At 37.4% G+C, this 21,856-nt stretch overlaps 1 protein-coding gene across 1 annotated transcript in view; it reads right to left on the bottom strand.

Moving 5' to 3' along the window:
- Window positions 1-10,822: 10,822 nt before the first annotated feature.
- Window positions 10,823-21,856, bottom strand: part of LOC122789757 (probable G-protein coupled receptor 83) — a 264,892-nt gene continuing 253,858 nt past the window's right edge. Inside the window, exon 4 of the mRNA XM_044057193.1 lies at window positions 10,823-11,842. Coding sequence (XP_043913128.1) covers window positions 11,218-11,842 — 625 coding nt within the window. The 3' untranslated portion in view covers window positions 10,823-11,217. The remainder of the gene's footprint in view (window positions 11,843-21,856) is intronic.

The following is a 21,856-nucleotide window of genomic DNA, read 5'->3' as shown; positions in this document are numbered from 1 at the left end:
CTAGCACTAAATTTCTGATTCAAAACTTTGCAATATATGCCTACTGCATTTGCATCCAGCAAACTAAACAAGTTAGGCTTATCTACTCACACAGGTTCCTCACAGGAACATTCTCTAAGGGCTTGATACTTGCTACAGTGCTGCAGTCCTTTCCCCCACTGATAGCCCTTTGACAAAACTAGTCTACAGTGAATTGCAAAGAATATCTGGTAATTAAGCTGTTTATCTGCTTTAAAATTAGGTACCGCACTATGATTTTTTATTTCATATTGACTACAGTTGACACCGTATATCCCTTTTATTTGCAAAATCTGCATATTCTGTATATGATAGCTTAGAAACATACAGAATTGTTATTCGGCTGGCCTCAGCTAAAAATTATTGAAAACTGATAAATAATACTATATATATATATATATATATATATATATATATATATATATATATATATTTATGAACTGGCACAGAATAAGGCATGATTTATCAATAACAGATTTTTGTCTCATTTCATCTCCATTCTACATTCATGGGAAAGTCAAGCACTGCATGAGTTGTTTGTTCAGAAAATGAGGTCATAATTCATTTATTTCAGAAATGAATATTATTGGCTCAGTTCTGAGATAGGAACCCTTGCCATGTTAATCCACATTTCAAATGTGGCCTGCATTTTTATATGCTACTGTTGATGTACCATATGGTTGACTCACAGACTGCTGCTTAAAGAGGCTTTTTGTATAATAATTACTTATTCCACTATGAGTACAAGTACCAGCAGTTTCAAAGCTATTGTACCATCCAACAGAGTTGTAAGCATGCGCATATAATTGTAAGATGTAGTCTCCATCACAGGTGCTGCTTGACACTACATTAATATTTCCAATTTAGAAATCATTTGAAATACAAAATCCTTTAAAGGGAAGGTACTATATACCTTGTGGCAATGGCATTACATAATAACTGTGTATTCAGCATCTTTTGAAGCAGATTACCAAAGAAGGGTAGATGATAAAGTTAAAAGACCACTGTTTGGGAAGGTAACCACATGGAAAATACATAGTTAATGAGGTTCTCAGAGAGGATGACAGACCATTTTATACTAAGATAGTGCTCAGAATATATGACCTGGTTAAAGATGATTAGGATACCAAATTCTGTGCTAGAAAGGACCAACATCCAAGAAAAACACACAAATGATCACTGTCTTGAACTCTTTCAATAGTGAGCAGCTATATCAAGCCTGAAGACCTTTGTCACCTCACTACCAGTGGAGTTTTATGATGCCATTTGACAAAATATAACTAAATAACTTAATTCTAAACACAATGCAAATAATTTTAGACTGTACATTTTCTACATATAATATTACAGTTTGAAAAGCTGAGTAAACAACTATAATACAAAGTAATGAAATTATGGTTTATACATGTATTAGCAGAAAAATATTGTAGAAACACATTTACTCAGAAATCATGACCAAAGAAAATGAACCAGAAATGCAAAACATTCTTGAACTTTTAATAGAGAACAATGTATTGCACCTTAGGTCAGAGGGCTGAAAATGTTATGGACCCCACAGTAGTCAAATCTCTAAGACTGGACTAGGGTACTGCAAGTGCTGCAGTAGGTCATACTGACTGCTGTGTTTCACCTCCTAGCTGTGGTGGTGAAGCAATTAGCTAGGCTGCATCACAGCAAGGGGTTGTCTGGTTCAATTCTCGGCTGGGGTGCATTGTGTGTGGAGTCTCCATATCCTTCCTGCAGTCACGTGGGTTTCCTCCAGGTGCTCTGGTTTCCTCCTACATTCCAAAGACATCTAGTTGGTGAATTGGACACTCTAAATTAGCTGTAGGTGTGAATGTGTGTGAGTGAGTGGTATGAATGAACTACTGCGGCAGAGCTAGCCACCTGGCAGTATAATCCTTGGCTCGAGATGATTGTCACTGCTAAAGAGACACACCAACCTCATGTGCAAAAGTGGGAAAAGGGGTTGAGGCTGGATGTACAGATGGAAAACTGTGCATTGTATATCTGAAAGGTAGTAAATGTACTGGCTTGTAACATTCTCAAGCAGGCATTTGCTGATTACTGTTTAAGTGACACTTTTTATAACGAAGTAATCTGTTTTGCACATGAAGTTAGTAAGGTGATCTGCTTTGCACGTGGAGTTAGTAAGGTTGTCTGCTTTGCACGTGGAGTTAGTAAGGTTGTCTGTTTTGCACATGGAGTTAGTAAGGTGATCTGCTTTGCACGTGGAGTTAGTAAGGTGATCTGCTTTGCACGTGGAGTTAGTAAGGTTGTCTGTTTTGCACATGGAGTTAGTAAGGTGATCTGCTTTGCACGTGGAGTTAGTAAGGTTGTCTGTTTTGCACATGGAGTTAGTAAGGTTGTCTGTTTTGCACATGGAGTTAGTAAGGTTGTCTGTTTTGCACATGGAGTTAGTAAGGTGATCTGCTTTGCACGTGGAGTTAGTAAGGTTGTCTGTTTTGCACATGGAGTTAGTAAGGTGATCTGTTTTGCACATGGAGTTAGTAAGGTTGTCTGTTTTGCACATGGAGTTAGTAAGGTGGAATTTTAGTACCTTTTGGATACTCTTATCTTTCAGTTTATGAAAGGGGGGATGGTAGGTGTCTTCTTCCTTGGCAGAGTATGTGCATTGTCACATCATAAGGAAATAAACCATTTACCGAGTTGACAAGCTTTCTTATCACATATAAGTAATAAGCATTCAGTGGATACTAGTTCTTTACCAAAATGTACAGCTTGCAAAGGCTTAGTCAGTTTAGATAAGCTAATTTTGTATCACAGTTGCATAAGCATAGCTGCTTGTCTTCAACTAGTTAAATAAAATTTCTTCAAATCATACACACACACACACACACACACACACACACACACACACACACACACAATGTTATTGCTTGTTTATGTCTGCTTAGTAAGTAGTTCAATCTTGAATATGCCTTACCTGTCAGTGATTCCTCTTTATCTGCTACGCAGTAACTTTGAAGTAAGAATAATAAAGCAAGGGTGGTGTGGGCATTGCAAAGCATGCATTTTATATTATGCTGTCTTTCCTTTTATAGTTCATGACTTTGAATTCCTATGTTCTGGTATTTTAAGCACTCAGGTTGAAGAAGTAAAACCTATTTTGCTAAGATTTTCTTATCTGTGCTTAAGGAGGTAAAGTAGAACCTTTATCATATATCAGTGCATGAAGAACAGATGTTCTGGGAAGAAAAAGCTACGCACAAAAGGCCCTAACAGCATGACAGTATACAAGTGAAAATGAAACCCTTGGAATTGGAAAATGATTATTTTTTCATGTCTTTGCACATTTAACTATGTATCATTGGTTCAAAAAAAATCTATGAACATCTAACTAAATTAGCTGGTTATGATTATTGGTGGAGGAGACAGAATGAGCATCACACCTGACTTACAGATTCAGTCTTTCAGAAATGATTCAACATCATTAAATGTGGAGGATCTGTAAGCAAAGATGAATAGAGAAAATGAAAACTGTGACATAGGATTATGTAAAACGGTGTGTGTGTGTGTGTGTGTGTGTGTGTGTGTGTGTGTGTGTGTGTGTGTGTGTGTGTGTGTGTGTAAATAAAAAAGAACAGGGTTGAAAAACACATTATATTTGTGAAAATAAGACTGATACAAAGGCTCTCCAAACAGTTTCTGCCTACTTTGACACCTGCATCTATAACTGTAAACAAACAAGCAGATAAACTAATTCTGTACCTAGGTATTGTATCAGAAATTGCTTAAAACTGATTGAGAAGTAAAGAATGGATAGAACCCTGGACTGAAAAAAACCCACACAAGATTCAGTGCATTAATCATGTACAAAATAATATGAACGAATGTCTAATTCATGTTAATAATCCCATGCAGAGGACCGGAGCCATGTAGTCATAAGAACCCGGAAAGCATTATGAATTGTGACAAGACAGTAACAGTCATAAGCTGCAGTGCTAGGAAAACAGGTATACAAGCTTGGAAGAAATTTCTAGAGCTAATCCCAAATAAAGGGCAGAAAGACCTGCAGAATTCCAGAATGAAATGACCTCAAAGAAAATTTATTCGAGTTTCTTTTACCTGCTTTTTCCTATTAAACGCCATGAGGAAAATACAACATGTCCTGGCAGTCAGTGGACTTATGTCATGTCATTAATGCTAGAGATGTCCTGGCAGTCAGTGGACTTATGTCATGGCATTAATGCTAGAGATGTCCTGGCAGTCAGTGGACTTATGTCATGACATTAATGCTAGAGATGTCCTGGCAGTCAGTGGACTTATGTCATGACATTAATGCTAGAGATGTCCTGGCAGTCAGTAGACTTATGTCATGGCATTAATGCTAGAGATGTCCTGGCAGTCAGTGGACTTATGTCATGGCATTAATGCTAGAGGAGTCATCTGTCCATTACAGCAAACATGCAGCATAAAAACAGAAGAATATTTTGAGATATCACAATTTGCCTGTGCCACCGACCGCACCCCCTGCTAATTATATATTCTAACTCTGAGATTGCACAATCCCCAGGGAAAAGTGTATATCAAGATTCAGCCCTTTACCCTGATCCTGGGTGACTTTAATTACCCAACCATAGATTGGAAAAAACTACTCATGCCAGAACACAAACGCCCAAAGATTCCACAATTTTATCAATGCAAATGCCTTGGAACAGCTTGTTGATACCCCTAAAAGAGGTAATAATATCTTGGATTGGTATTAGCCAACATGAGTAACCACTGCAACACCCCTATGGTATCATCCTTCCTGGTAAGATCCAACCATAAAGCGGTTACTTTCGAAGCCACCATCTCCTCTGACGCCCCTCTAGCTAGGGTCAAACAAGAAAACTTCTCCAAATCTGATTACAGCCTCCTGTGGGATAGTATAAACAGCTTCACAGCCTCCTCCCCCACTGTAGGAACTGACATCAATGTCCAAATCTACACCAAAGTACTATATAACCATTTATATAGATGCATGGAATCAGGAATACCTAATAGGACAAAATCATCCTCCACAAGGAAGAGTAAACCTGTCTGGTGGATATCTGCAATAAATTAACTATATAACAAAAGGAAGCAGGTGCCCAATTGGAAGCAATCTCTCCTTAGCCTGAGCAAGCAAATAAGAGCACTAGTGAAATCCTCTAAAGCAAACTTTGAGTCCAAATTGGCCACATCTACTAGAGACAATCATAAGGCCTTCTTCACGTATAATAACAGTGTCCTAAGTACACAATCAGTAGTGAGGGATTTGGGGAGCCAGGCTGATAGCAACCTGACTTTTGACCAAAATGTTGCTTCCGTTGTATGGAAAGCTTTCTACATGACCCACCTCTTAAGTAAGGGTATCTCATCCAGGGACAAAGAGGTCATAACATCCCTGTATTCTTCCCTTATAAGGTCAATTACTGAGTACAACTGCCACCTCAGCATGCACCTCACAAAGCACATGCAGCAGCTGGAAAGACCACAGAGGTTCCTCACCAGGAAATCCAGGGCCTCAAACATCTACCCTACACAGATAGGCTAAAAGCCCTGTCTCTCTACTCACTTTTATACAGACTTCTCAGAGGTGACCTCTGTCTGGCATAAAAGCAATCTCCGACCTCGCCTTGATGGGACTACTGCATATCCGCAAGTCAAGCTACACTCAAGCAACCCATATGCGCAACCTCAACCTGGTCTGTTTTATCAATAGGATTTGGTGGGACAGATTTGTGTCCCAGAGACTCCCCCCTATGTGGAATAGACTCCCTCTCCATATCAAGCAAAGTACCTTATTATCCCCTTTTAAGCGCAACCTGTATAACTGGATGGGAAGCAGAAAATACATCCCTGGGATTCCACCTGTGTCCCTGCTGGACAGGGGCTTTGGGTGCTGACGTGTCTAAACATGGGCTAAACTTTTGGCTAGGCTTATAAGGGCCTCAGGGCCAATAGCCTAGTTACCTCCTTGGGATTGTTGATCTCACATCTGTTGACTATTAATACATTATTATAGGATTGAGATTGGAGGTGTTGTTGTTGGGGGGAAGGGACTAGGATACTTTCAAACTATCTGAATTTCATTTCTATGTTTTGCATGTGCAGTATGTGAATTTCTATGGTATATTGTGTGTTATAAAAGAGAAAGGGCATAAATAAGATATTTGTCATTAATTTACCATCTGCAACATTCATACTAATTGCTTAACCTTGAATAATCCCATTTAAATATGCTAGGCAAAAGCAGGTATTGCGGTGTGAACATAGCAGCACAGCAGAAAGCAGATAAGACCCTAGATACTGAAACCAGGAAGATCTACATTTTGAAACTATTATAATCAGAACCACATACATTTATTTTCAGTGTTTCAGAATGCATTCAGCTTATTTCAGCTGATCTCTGTAGTCATTTCTAAAGACCTCTGCACTGATAAGGTTTAAACATTTCAAACCTTAGCAAGCAGCAAAATATGTGAAAGTGTCCACTAATAAAACATAGTCTGTCTGTTTCTTATATTTACACACACACACACACGCACACGCACACGCACACGCACACGCACACGCACACGCACACACACACACACACACACACACACACACACACACGTGTGAGCAAAAAATATTTTCATAGCATACATATCAAGCAGTTTTATTAAAATATAGAACAAAAAAAATCCCTACCTGAATAATTCAGCTCATCATACCTAATTTTGCATGCATAATGTCTGTTTCCACCTTTTATACCTGTTGGACAAATAAGGGAAATAATACAGTTGCAGAAGTGTTGAGTGTGACACTACTGAAATATGTTTAGCCCTCTTTTAAACTGAGTTTTTCAGTGAGATGACTAACACACTCAGAATGGGTGTTCTTGATTCTCTGTCATGGAGTGAAGCTGCTGATGATAATAGCCCTCCTTGGCATGTGCTGGCCGAAATGGATTCTGACGTTCATCATCTCTGCCCTTCAGAGCAGCAGGTGCTGTGAAGCAAAAGTGATCAGTTCTTGACTGAGGAAAACTTCAGCAATGATTTTAATTTAAAACTTCAGCAATGTATTTCATTCTTTATATATACATGTGTGTATGTAAGATATATGTTTTGGAAATGCATAAAAACTGTTTACCATGTGTTACATTTCTTGCACCTTTGTGATATAATGCAAAAAATGTCTTGCACCTTTGTGATATAATGCAAACATCATTTACACTTTTTTGCATACTAAAGAAATATATAACTGCTAATCCACTTAGGTTCATAGGTTCATAGATAGGTACTAAGCTATTGGCCCAAGGGCCTAAGTAAGCCTAGCTAACAAGGTTCTCTGGCTTATGCAACCCATGAAAGTTAATTTGCTGTGCCCCCATCGAGCAGAGCCACAGAAGTGATCCCTGGGGTGTATTTCCTATTTCCCATCAACTCATCAAACTTTTTCTTGAAGAGTGCTAATGAGGAACTTTGCTTGACATAGATGGGTAGCTTGTTCCAGAGGATAGGAAGTCTCTGGTACAGGAATATATCCCTCCAGCATGTCCTGTTTATTGTGGTGACAAGGTGTAGGTCCCTAGAGCGTGTAGCTCAGAGGGATTGTGATTTCTTTAGGTGTAGCATGTCCAACAGTTCTGGGTTTAAAATAGCTTTATATGTTAGGCAGAGATCTCCTTTGAGTAGGCGATATGCTACGGAGTAAAGCTGGAGTTTTTTGAGACGGTCAGTGTAGGGCATCTGTTTGAGGCCAGTAATCCTCTTTATGAGGTACTTCTGTGGCCTTTCCAGCTGCTGCAGATGTCTTGTGAGGTACATTCCAAAAGGTGCATTGTACTGCATAATGGGTCTAATGAGTGCCGAGTAGGGGAACAATGACTTATTTTTTCCTGGGTGAGAACCCTTTTGTGATGAGTCCTGCTACATAGAAGGATTTCCTGACTAGTGTGGCAATGAGATTATCAAAGGATAGACTACTGTCCACCTGTGTCCCAAGGTCTCTTATCACACATTTGACATTAAGTAGACTGCCGTTTATGTGGTAGCTCATGGGTACAGAGTTTTTACCAAAGGGGATGACAATGCACTTATTGGCATTGAGCTTGAGGCCATGCCTCTGACTCCAGGCATCTGTCTCAGTGAGGCCCTTTTGTAGGATGTCCAAATCATTTGAGGACTCTACTATGGCTCCTAGTTTGCAGTCATCTGTGAACTTCATTAGCCAAAGGCCTTCTTTGTTAGCCTGTACTTCAGAAAAGTAGATACCAAACAGGAGATGTCCCAGGACCGAACCCTGTGGTACTCCACTTGTCACTGGTGTGAAGGCAGATTTGGAGTCTGCAACTTTAACAGTGTGGGTTCTGTCAGTGACCCAGTTGGCAACCCATCTTGTGATGTAGGGATTTATACCTAGTTTAGTGAGTTTAGCTATAATAACAGAATGGGGAACAGTGTCGAAAGCCTTGGCGAGGTCAAGATAGGCTGTGTGAACCAGCTTACCATTGTCTATGGCTTTGGTGACTGTAACAAAGAAGTCGATCAGGTTCAGTCTTTCACAAACCTGAACTGGGTGGGGTCCAAAGTTTGGAAGTTACCAATGTCTTTGTTTACTTCAACAACTAATTTTACATGTGCAGTTTCTTGAAAGAAGTGCATCTGTGTTCTCCTGGGGTACAGTACTGTAGGTTGCAAATTATTGAATATGACATACAAAAAGCTCCATCTGCAAGTTTCTGTCCATATACCATGGGTATATCAGAACAGGCACATATTTGTCTTTGGTAGTATCTGTATGACCATTTATTTAGTCGTATAGACTAGTAGTAAAAATGTGCCTTGTAAGACTCCCACTTTAGGTAAAACAAGTGTGCAAAAGTGGACTCATTTAAAATTTAAAGGTATCGTTCTGGGTTTGAGGTAAGCCAAGCCTCTCGGAACCATTACTCAGAAGACTATACTAGCTCCATCCCTATTACTAATCATAACTAAAAACTGTGCAGTATGAATATGCTGCGCTGCACAAAGGGAATATCTGCAAAGAAAGATGTAATACTGTGTTACAGGCAGGTGTTCCTGCTGCACTGTGCTTCACTATCATGCTAAACCTGATTCTGAAAAAATATCTAATTCAATAGGGTATTACTCTATTATGATAATGTGAGAAATTAGAGATGCAGGATTTCCCACTGATGATAGCTTATTGCTATCAAAGCAAAGTTGTCATTGTAAATGTTACAGGGAATTCTGTTCAGTGTATGTCTTTTTCTGCCATGCAAAGCATTTTTCTTCATTCAGCACTGATGTGCTGTTTGTCTGTAGTAGCTGAATAATAAGTCAACAAGGCAAGGAAAGGGGATCAGTTTGGGCATAAGCACTTACACAGTCTCAGGAAAGGAAGCCAGTGTGGTCATACACACTATCTCATCTGTAGGTAGCTGATTAAAGTCCTCTAAGTTATGCCATTCGGACAATCTGGAATGCAGCTGTTGTAAGTTTATCAAATGAGTACAGTCCTGAGGGAATGCTATGTCTGCACATTCTGGTAAGAATGAATGCACAGACTTATCACATTGTGTACTATTTTCTATATATCATGTGATACTTTGATGCATCATTCTACAAGGTAAAAACTGTAATCTTTGGCAAATAAATTTTATGAACATTAGCCATAATAAATAACTATTGCTTCATAATATTCATACATAAATACATACCTTCTTTGCTTGATAACTTGCTTTTCTGTTTTATGGACAAGGGGAGCTGGAGCCTATCTTGCTACTCAATGTATGCAAGACAGAGTAATTTTTCCTAGGTGAGGCACCAGCTAATCAAGTGCACACAAGCACTCCCTCATACATAGAATTCACACCTATTGGCAGATTGAAAGATCAACAGCTTTACTACAGCATGCATTTTTATATGGAGAGAAACAAAGGTACTAAAAACAGGGAAAACATGCAGGTTGCAGTCAGCAGGCACATAAGCTGAGACCAAAATAGGGGAACCAAGTACTTGAAGCAGCAATGCTAAGCCCTGTTTTATAATATTTCACATCTAATTCATTGGTATTTATATTATTATACTTCAAATAGGTGTGTGCCATGGTAGTGCAGTGGTTAGCAATGTCGCCTCACAGCAAGAGGTTCTCTGGTTCGATTCTCAGCTGGAGCGCCTTCTGTGTGGAGTCTGCATGTCCTCCCCACGGTCGAGTGACGCTTAAAGACATGCAGGTAGGTGTGTGTGTGAATGGATCTGCCTTCTTTGAAGGACTGGCATCGGGCTGGCACCACAGCACCGTAAAAGTCTACTGCCAATCATTAGCGGACTGGAGTTCCGCTGTGGCGACCCCTAACCGGAAAAAGCCGAAAGACATTAGTATACTTCAAATAGGTGCTTTAATTGAGTAGATAGGATTTTATATTAGGCTAACATACACAAAATTAAAGTCTTGCACTCCAGGTTATTGATATGTGAAGCTGCTTTCACAAATACTCTTTAGGAATTATTCTCATACTTTTAAGAGTTTACTTTTTGTTTTTCCCTTCAAAATGAATTAGAATAAGATATTTGTTAGAAATAGCTTGTTACTCTATTTTCCAGAACACTGAATATGGATTATTTATTACTTTTTTGCCTACTAAATATGTTCTGCACCATCTTTTTCTGAGCCATAGCTAGGTCAAGTCAGTAATGAGTGGTAATCTCCAAGCATCTGGACTAAATATTTAAGAATGTAATACTGATATTTAAATGGTACAAGGTTGTAGAGCTTTCATCATTTAGAATTTTTTTATCAAAGTATTTACTGATTAAAAAAAAACACGTATGAACAAGTTACATGTTTTGTTTGTGGAAATCTTTTATAGTGATGTGAACTGGCAAGCTAGATTTGGTACAGAAACCAGAATATCAGATTGTTTACATTTATTTCTGGAATAATAATTAATGGCTTACAGTGATTATACTGAACCAGTAATATCAAAAAAATGTGTCTACAAAATTGTTAAATATATAAAATATATATTTACTCTCGAGAAATGTCCATATAGTTGGTCTTGTGGTCTTTGTATTATACAACAGACCAAAAGCTGTCTTCCTGTATAAACTCTGTAGAAATATCTGACTGTTTCATAATGCTTGAAAATAGTCATAAGTAATCAGGAAATTAATGCTGGTATTTAAATTACATTTTCAGTACTATAAAAAATATGTCTTCTTAATTCACTGCCACAATTGGCTCAACCACTGAAATATCTGTCCTCCCAGAGTTTATATTTGAAGTGGACCTTGTACTTTGAGTTGGATTACCTCTTTTGTAGTTACAGCTTTCAGTCCAGGCATGTCTGTAAGGTGGAGAAATACACTGTAATGCATGACTCTGAGCTGTACGTTGTCGCCGGCATGCGCAGAGCAACGACTTTAACTCAGAACGGAAATTCTCATTCAACCAGCAGTAGATAAATGGATTGTAGCAAGTGCTGCTCATAGCAAACCAGTGAAAAGCAAAATAGATTGCATTATTGTTATTGATAACCTTGCTAGAAATGAGAATGATATAGCAATTCAGTGGAAACCAACAGACTGCAAATACAACTACGACAAGCATAAGCATTTTTAGAGTCATCTTCTTCTTTCGCCGATGTGCATAGTACTGTTCCACAGTAATGTCTCCAATTGCATTTCTCATCCAGAGCTTCTTTGCCACCACTGCATATGTAACTGAGATGACCAGCAAAGGTAAAACATAGAGAAGTACAAATGTGGCTAAGTCCAGGTCCTTCCAGTAAAGGTGAGGAGGCTTAGGAAAACTTGGAAGACAAATCATCCTTACTGTTTTATTCCTATAGTACAAACAGAAAAAAATAGCTGATATGGCTTTACTTTTTATTCATATCACAGCAAAAAAAAAAAAAAAATGAAACCCCATCTGTTAATTTTCAAAGAAAAACATTGTGCAAATGTGCATAGTAAAATGCCTGCAGGTGCACAAACTAAATAAGACAAAATCAAGAGAGCATCACATTTTTATCAATTCAGAGAGTTTGTTCTTAAATACCTGCACACACAGAATAATGTATCATTTTCTAAAAGCAAAAACTGTATACAAATCAATCCATTAGATCTGTTTCTTATGGTATGGTTACTGAGTAACATACAGAAATTATTAAATAAGACAGATTTACAGCACAGCATGCATTTATTTATATTTAACATAGGAGACAAAGATAGAAAGGTGACTTTGAAAATGGATGATTGTTATTAAAGTACAAATTAATCCGTCTTGAACGGGAGATGGGGAAATGTATGCAGTGAGACAGGAGGGAGTGGTGGATTATGCTGCCATCAGACACTTATGACTAGTTCTAAGAAAAAGTATTACATGGATGTGCCATTATGTATATTGTTTAGGAATAAAAGAGAAGTGGGGGGGGGGGCAAGAGGAGCATAGGTGATTTATACAACTGAAGAAGTGAAATATAGCATGAACAAGGAACAAACATTCTACCCCATGAATGTGGTTAGGGAACACGTGCCAGAATCTAGGGCAATCACCCTAGTATGTAAGGTAGATAATAAGTAGGTAAGTAGACAAGGAGACCTAAGTGCTGTGGTTGATACAGTGTTACCCTAAATACATCAAGACAGGTAGGTAAGTGCATGGAAAGAGAACTTAAGAAGGGTGGCATTTACATGATATGAAGAGGTATGTCTGCTAGGTTCGCTAATATATCCTCTTCTGGATATTTATTTAGCTGTTTTAGAAATTATGTGTATGAATATCATTCATTTCACAATATTGTATTATAACACTCATACCAAAAGTACACTGGTGTTTTTTTAATTAGCGCTGTTGAAACAGTTTGTCACTACGATTTTTACTTAACCGACAGCAATGTTAAGTATATTCAGAATGTTTGGGCAGTCTGCAAAGTTTTATCAGGTGTAATTTTCTATGGTAGCTATGATGGGCTTTCCATGCTAGTCATATTCTAAGAATATACTGCTGCATTGTAGCATTACCCTGTAGCTTGCTGATGACTGTGCAGGTTCAATGGTATTCCATGTAGAGATACCTGTTCTAAGGACCTAAAGCTCATCCATGACAAACTGGACATAATGAAGGGACAGGTATATGTCTCAAAGATTACCTGTTCTCTAAAACAGGGCTGTAATCCATGAAAAGCAAATGTAACTTGGACCAATGGATGGGAAATTCAAAATTTACCCCTAGTTTGGCACCTATATCCCTAATTGACAGGTACAGTCTGTGAATGCTTTATGTGTAAAACCCTATATAATAACTGAAAAATTCCTTGGGGTTCAGGCACATGCCAGTAATATTCTATGAAGTTTGACTAGGCTTAAAAAAGGCTCTTAGACAAGGAACTGAATGAAAACAGGTCTGCGTATTGGGCAGATGTTTTTTAAAGGGTGAGTGTGTGGTAATTACTTTTATTTTTTATTTATGTATTAATTTAATTTTCGGCATTGCATACTACATATCCAGCATTTTGGTATAACTAAGCTTTAGCACGTGATATTGTAGAATATTTGTTTAATGGCATTTAATGGTGCTATTTACATTCTTCTCATGGCAAAGTCCTTATGCCCTGTTGAAGTCTGCAAGCATTATTCCTCTTAAATACAACAACCACATTTCTGGTTGTGGATTGTAATTGCATACTTATCTGCATAATACCCTGATCATAAGGTATATAGATCAGCCAGCAAGTGAGTACTTTTCAATTAGTGATATGTTTAATATCTTACATAAGTTGTTTACAGAAAGAATCACTGAAGTAATAACCTTACAGTTATCATTTGTACAAACTGAATATATATGAGACAGCAAGGCCGTTGATCCCCTCCATGGCCTCCAATGTCTACTTTGTAAAACTGAGCTAATACATTTGCTCTAGATTGCATCTTCATAAATTCTTAGGTTCTTACTTACCTTATGACCAAAGGAAACTATGGAGTTAGTGTCTTCCATTAAGTAGACCTTCTCCATATGTACTTCATAGTTACTTGTTTAGGTAATTCTGAATTTAGTCTATAAAACAATGCAGTATCCTTTAACCCAAGCATACATTTTTTAATTCTTATGTAATCATCTAGATTTTGTATAAAACACATAAGAGATGTTGCTATGTGCATATTCAGTGATAACTTATTCCATGAATATTGAATATGCTGAGATAAGTAAGTGTCACTTTTCCTAGTACTGCTTTTATTAAATGTAAAATTTGGACCTCCAGATCTTGCATTCTCTAGTTCTGTTTTCAGCTTAAAGCCTAACCTCTCTATTAATTCAACAGAACCCACAGCTTTAAAAGCAAGACATAACTTAACCCTAAGATATCTATACACTAAATAATAAATAGTAAACTAGTAAATAGTTTTAAGTACACCAAAGTCTTGAACAAATTAAATCTTTTTGTGAAAACAGAAGACATGCCTTTTGATAACAGTTCTGCACAATTCTCATTTACTACTTGCTCACTGTAATTATACACCTTGAAATTTCCAACTGGGTCAGTTACCACCTGACACGAATGTTCTATTTCAGTCTAAAAAAACTGCTCAAACTCATATTTAATTCCATACCCGCTGGCAACATTTGTCCTTCTTCCAGGGCCCCCATCTGTAGTTCTGCTATGACTGTCTCTCCTGTTGTTGCTGATTCCTCCCCTTGAGTCTCTCCAACCTCCTTGGGCGGGTGATTGTACCCCTAAAGGGGGGGGGGTCAGAAATATCATCATCTAACAGACTGTGCTCAGAATAAGGCAATGTGTGTAAGCCATCTCTAAAGCACAAGAAACAAATGTTTTGGCAAAGCAGACTAAATTGCATCCTACACATTGTTTTAAATTTGTTGTTTTGGAGAAGTTTATTGAAAATCCAAGGGGTGGTCCTTTAGGGTTGCATTTGGACAAAAAGGACCTGCTGTGTGATGCAAGTGTGAGTCCAGGCTTAAATGAATTGATATCTGTTCAGCCAGGTTTAAAGCTTAAAGCTTATCAGAGATGAGTGTTTTTACACACACACACACACACACACACACACACACACACACACACATATATATATATATATATATATATATATATATATATATATACATACATATATATTTTGTTAATAATTATTTTAATGGCTGTTTAGTCATTTTTTTATTTTTTTCATCTTTTTTAAGTATGTTTTTAAGAGATTCTGTTAGTATTATGTGATGTATTTTACAATGCTTATAACTGTGTGTGGGCTCTTTAAATGTGAAACCTTGGAAGTTACATGATGATTGGTTATGCTTTAAATATGGTGGACTATTCAAGTGAATCGTATCTGATGAAATTTGTTTATTACAGATGAAAGCGCTAATCGTGGTTAATTTAATGAATAAAGTTGGATCAGTTGCCGTTTCTGGGTTCTGACACTTTTTATTGTGGACACTACAGTAAATACTCAACAACATATTTACCTTTGGTATGCAACTTCTCCGAGAAGTGCTATTCTATTGTGAGTTACTTGACCTATTTTGAGTCTTCATTTGAGGGGGCTTTTTATATTAAACAAAAACATACCAGTGAATGCAAACACAACTGATGTCAGAGAAAAGACATGCTCATTTCCTGTGTGAACAAGCACACTGCCAGAAACACAAGTTCTGGTTTTAGCATAATTTTAAGAAGTTAGAAATATTTGTATAGCATTTCTAAAGTTTGAGGAGGACCTACTGAATGAAAGAAGAATAATAAGAAGAAAGCACTGAGGTCATTGTCAAGGTTTTTAGTGCCAAACATAAAACAAAAACAGGTCAGTTCAAGCTAAATATTGGTAAAAGGATTTAAAATACTATACTCTGTCTACCTTTTAGTAATAAAACTACACTGCTGAATGGTCTAATTAGCAATGGCATTTCTCATTTTGTTGCATGTTATGCACCTGTAAGAAGAGCCCAGTCATGCTTTCTTGTTAAACTTGTATGTAACAGAATCTATGTTAATGACTGCGAAAGAGAATCTTCATGAAATACAGAGTTAAAGCTTAAAACAGTAAGTGCGAAGCATCAACAGGAAGTGCCATATACAATTTATCTAAAAATAATCAATATCAGGGAATATTAATGGTTTAAATAACTCAGTGGTTGAGAGGAGCTCTGTGTGAGTAGAATTCCTGATCAATTAATTTGCTTGATCATGTGTCATGCAGTGACTGACCTTGCTTCTTTACTTTGCTCTATTTGACAGTCCAGTTCTTGGCTGAATTATCTTCTATGCACAGTCTACAGGGTCTCATTAGGTCTACATAGATGTCTGCAAGGGCCATGGTTTCTACCAACATTCCAGTAGCTGTAGGTGAATCTCTGATTCTGCCTTTGTGAGTGAGTGCAGAGGTGTAGCTTGCTATTCCAGAACCCAGAGCTGTCCGCAAGAAGGGTACCCCCCAAACACCCTCATCTGCTCCCTATAATTGGAAACACTTTAGTTATTTGAAAAAATAAATAAATAGATTCTTTACTTCTGAACTGCAGTGAACTACTTGTTAGATATTTGGCTAGCACTTGCTACAGTTGTGCCACACATGGAGTGCAAAAGCTCTTTAGTTCTAAGCAAAAAAAAACTTCTTCTTTCCTGTCCTTTTAAAAGTATAGTTGTGTAAAATCTTACCATAACTGTAGATGTCCTTGTATTCACCTCTGCAGTATTCATAACTGAGGAGATTCCCTGCTGTGAGGCACATCGTCCAGCCAGTCTACCAAAGTCTATCATTGCTTTAAGGTATGCTCTGTCTCTCACACTGGCATTTATCCTTCCTGGATGACATTAACCCCCCAAACAGCACAAAGGATCAAGAAAAGAATAAACCCCCCAACTGGGTACTTATCTGCAATGGTGAGAAATTCAGCAAACAGGAGTAATTACTGGCATTCCAACAAATAGAAAAACTGCAAAGAATAGACAGAAATAAACAGACCAATGTTTCAAAACAGCATTCTGACTGTTGGTAAAGAAGTTCTGAGCATGGTACGCCTGAACATCCCTTTATGACATGCAGTGCACGAGGAGTGTTTAGATGAAGTTCAGCATACCTTAAAGCAATGGTAGGCTTTAGTAGACTGGCCGGGTGACAGGCTACACAGCAGAGAATCCCATGAGTTGTGAATACTGCAGCAGTGAATGTAAGGACATCTTTAGTTACAGTTTAAGCGGCACTCAGACTAGTAAGCATTTCAATTAAGACCACAAATCCAATGCCAACATTCAGATATGTGTTTTTACTTATGTTCTAATTGGTTAGTATTCTATCATAGACGAGATTCTCTGACCTATATAATTATATTCATCAAGTTTTAGGAGAGGATGCAGCTTACCCAAGTCCCTGAATTAGTAAGTGTGTATCACAGTCTGAATGAATGAATGAATGAATGAATATATACATGAATATTGGAAGGATAAAGCTTCAAATGTACTCTTTCCTGTCACTAATAAGATGTAGAATGTAGAAATGAGACAACCTTCTCTAGACAGTAACATCAGGCATTTGTAAATAGAAGTAATGATTGAATTTCAGAGATTACATACTGCCAATTTTACCTGCTTTTCCTTTCAAAGTGCAAAATATTTTATAGGAGAAAAGACCACATGATATATATACAGACCACTGGAGTGAGTAATGACACCAATATTTTGAAGCTATGAACACAGATGAAAGAGTTTACTGACATTTTAGGTAGATTACTGTGCACTGTATACAAAATTACAAGTAGACAATGTTAAGTCTGCGTAAGTTTCTCTTTCCAAGATTACACCACTCGGGCATTACTGTTATTCTGACAAAAGAAATTCAAAATGTCTTTAGAGACAAAGCCAAAACACTGAGTTAGCACACTAGCAAAAATAAATCAATACTTTCAGAGCTAGTTAAGTCATTTGAGGTACTTGGATATCTATTTGGGTTTCTAAATAATCTTCAAAACCTTGAATACTTAAGGATTATGTGATCCGCACTTCTGATGTTGATTTAATAGGAGCTTCATGTGATACATTTCCCAGATGTAAATAAACTTCAAATTCCTTCTCACTTCATCATGGAAATGTTTTTTGGAATACTTATAATAAACACTTCAGCCAGTAAGGTATGACAAACACAGTACCTGAATTCAGTGCATTCACTACGAAAAATATTGGCTATAAATAAATGACTCTTCACTTTTTTCAGCAAGATTTCATCTGCTGTTTGAAACACAAACAACCCTGACTTCTTATATTGCTTCACAATCACAAGTTATACTTGCCTCTCTGTGTAACTGCACTGCAATCTCACTCTACTATGTAGCTGTAAACAAGACAAGTATTCTCGCCCTCTGATTTTAGTAATACTTTTGTTTAGATGGACTTTGCATCTGTCTGTCGTACAGTTGACTCATATATTAACAAAAGAAACAGATTTAGGAACACCATAATTTAATCTACATTCAATCAAAAAAGTTGCTACTGATAGAAACACTTTGCAGTGGATTCTTGCTATATTCCAAGTAGCAGAAATTAAGAAATTACAGATAATCTATTAGCCATTGGTGTGATTTCTTCACTGGTTTTATTTAAAACTAAAACTTTAAACTTTCACTCTTCTAAAACCCTCTTGAATTCCATAATTCCATGCCGTTTAATGTGTTTAATCCCAACTCTATTTTTGCCATCTCTCAACTTCCTAAACCCAGGAAACACCAAACAGTTGTCAAAAATTCAAAGACTCAAAGAAACGTTATTGTTATTTAGGACCACACAAGAGCAGCCTAAATGTAATTACAAATGTCAGCTCGTGAGTGAAATGCAGTGCAAATAATATAGATACAGCAGTATTAGAGAATATCATAAGAAACTAAATAACATGCATGACTTGCAAGAGGTAGTTCACATTAAAAAGCATACTCATTACCCATTATCCAATGATAAATAATAAACAAATACCCACCATCAAACCCCTTCACTGTTAAGAAAGAGAATAAATAGAGACTAGTGAATAGCAGTTGTTTAGTTACTGTACTGCACTTGTTAACCTTAGACGTGACCCAGTACAGCCATTATATTGCATAACAGTAACACTGGCAGCAATTGCTCAGAGCAGCAGGATTAAATTAAAAAAAAGGCTTCAATGTATCAGTTATTATGATTTGTGTTCGAGTTAATAAAGTCTCACAGCTGTAGGATACAAACTGTTTCTGAATCTGGTAGTCCTACAACGGAAGCTGCAGTACCTTATTCCAGACGCAAGTTGTGAGAACCAGCTGTGGGCCAGATGGGTTGAATCAGCTAGTATTTTGTATGTTCTCTTTCTTGCTCTTGTAAAGAAAAGCTCCTGAATAGAAGGGACATTTGTGCCCAAGATTTTCAAAGCCACCCTCACCACCCTCTGTAATTTCTTCTACTCAGCAACTCTGCAGTTGCCGAGCTATGAACAGAGTCTTGCAATCAGAACAAATTAGTTCCAACTCTATTTTATTGTCTTTCTAGAATTTAAGAAGAAATCAACCCATTTATTGGGTTATTATTATTATAATTGTTGTATACAGCACAATTCTAAACTTAATTTTCTGTCTACATTGATATTCTTACCCAAAATATCACATCACAAGCTCTTTTCTTTACATTTCACAGTTCTCATGCGTGACTCATATTCCTGACAACTTTCTTTATGTGATATGGCAGTATTTATTATTCTAAAGTTGTTGTGTCTTTTGGCTTTTCCCAGTTAGGGGTCCCACAGTGGAACTCCGGTCCGCTAATGATTGGCAGTAGATTTTTACATGCCGAGTTGCCAGCTCTGACACACAACCTTCAACGAAGGTACGCCCATTCACGCATGTCTCCACACAGAAGACGCTCTAGCTGAGAATCAAATAGGACAATGTCTTACTGTGAGGTGACAACGCTACCGCAGCACCACCACTGCAGTTTATTATTCTTAAGTATTAATCCATATATGCAACTTATTTTTTTCTATGACTAAAGAATGTGGATGTATATTAAATTGAAGACTCAACTGTTGACCCTCTAACACTGACAGTAAGACATCGACAACACAAATATTGACAGGTTACTATGCATGTTCATAGCAATAAGTTCCCCCCCACCCTAAATTATTATTCTAACTCTGAAGTTGAACAATACCAGGGACAGCGTCAAACACTTGCCAACCCTCTGTTTTCTTGAGAAAACAGATGTCAACTTTAAACACATTTGTTTAAAATTGTGTCTGTCATTCAGGACTACTTCACACCACTGAAATCCCATTTCACTGACTTTCATTTCACCGGGACCAAATCACCTAAATTTCAAAATGCTGGCAACTGATTTCACTGAGAATCTCATTTCACCGAAAGCTTACAATGCTAAATTTCAAAAGACTAAATGGGAAACCATAAACAAACACGCTCACAACACTAACGACGACCTCTTTCCAGAACTTAAAAACTACTTACTTACCCTCAACAGAAACCAGACAATATAAAACCAAATTAGGTGAGGGGCTATGCCCCACACACCCCCGATGTGGGGGGCTGTGCCCGGCCAACTATATATACTAACTCCAGGATCACACTACAGTGGGGGAAAAGGGCATATACCTTTTAGTTGCTTTACAGTGCTCTACATGCTGCCACTACTGCTGGGAATGCACAAAACATAAACCATATTACTTTAGATACTTCTCATACAACTGTAAAGATACATACTCACATTTAAAAACAGTACAACACCACTTTCTACATGACTATCAGTATTCTGACAGTCAGCACTGGAAGTTACAGAACTTCCTTTTATCACAAACAAGTCAAATGTGAATGGAAACCCACATCAAGTCTAAGGCTTACAATTCAGTGAAATGAGATTCAGTGAAATTAATTTTCAGTATTTTGAAAATTAGGTGATTTCGTCTCGGTGAAATGAAAGTCAGTGAAATGGTGATGTGAAGTAGACCCATATATATATATATATATATATATATATATATATATATATATATATATATATGGATTCACTTTATATCCTCAAAATACTGAAATGTTGAAATTCAGTATTTCGAAGCTATAAAGTCGAAAATTTAAAATCACGAAAACTCAGTACTGCGAAATTCAAAATCCCGCACACCAGAGATTTTGAATTTTGTGCTTCTACTCCACACACACACACACCTTCCTCCCACACACAAACACAAGCTCTCTACTACATAAAAGCAGGGGGGCAAACCCCCCTGCACCCCCCACCCCCTACTTAAATATTCTCACTCCGAGGTCGCACTACATACAAACACACATAAACCACCACCACACAAGCTACATTCGCCTCGCACACACACATCACAGCAACAAAACACGCTGACACACACCACAGCCCTAACCAAAAATCCTTACCACACACACTTACCTGAATTCATAACCACAGTGAAACCTCAGAAACGTGAAATTCAAAACCTCCGGTAATTGAGGTTTTGAATTTCGTGCTTCTGAGCTTTTGCTCTTCTTAGGATTCTACTTTATGGGCTCCAAATACTGAATTTTGATATTTCAGTATTTCGAGCTTCTAAAGCGAGTCCATATATATATGTATGTATATATATATATATATATATATATATATATATATATATATATATATATATATATATATATATAAATATGCATACACATGTGCACATACACACACACACACACACACACACACACACACACACACACACACACACACACACACACACACACACACACACTCACATAGATATGTATATACACACAAAACTTCCTTCCCTTACTTCTGTTACTCTGATTTTACACCTAGTTTTGATCAGTTTTCTAC

This window comes from Protopterus annectens, chromosome 15.part0 (genome assembly GCF_019279795.1).
Source record: "Protopterus annectens isolate FY-2018-M chromosome 15.part0, PAN1.0, whole genome shotgun sequence".
NCBI lineage: Eukaryota > Metazoa > Chordata > Ceratodontiformes > Protopteridae > Protopterus > Protopterus annectens.
Note: the sequence above shows the minus strand (reverse complement) of the source record. Positions and strands in the feature narration are given on the sequence as shown.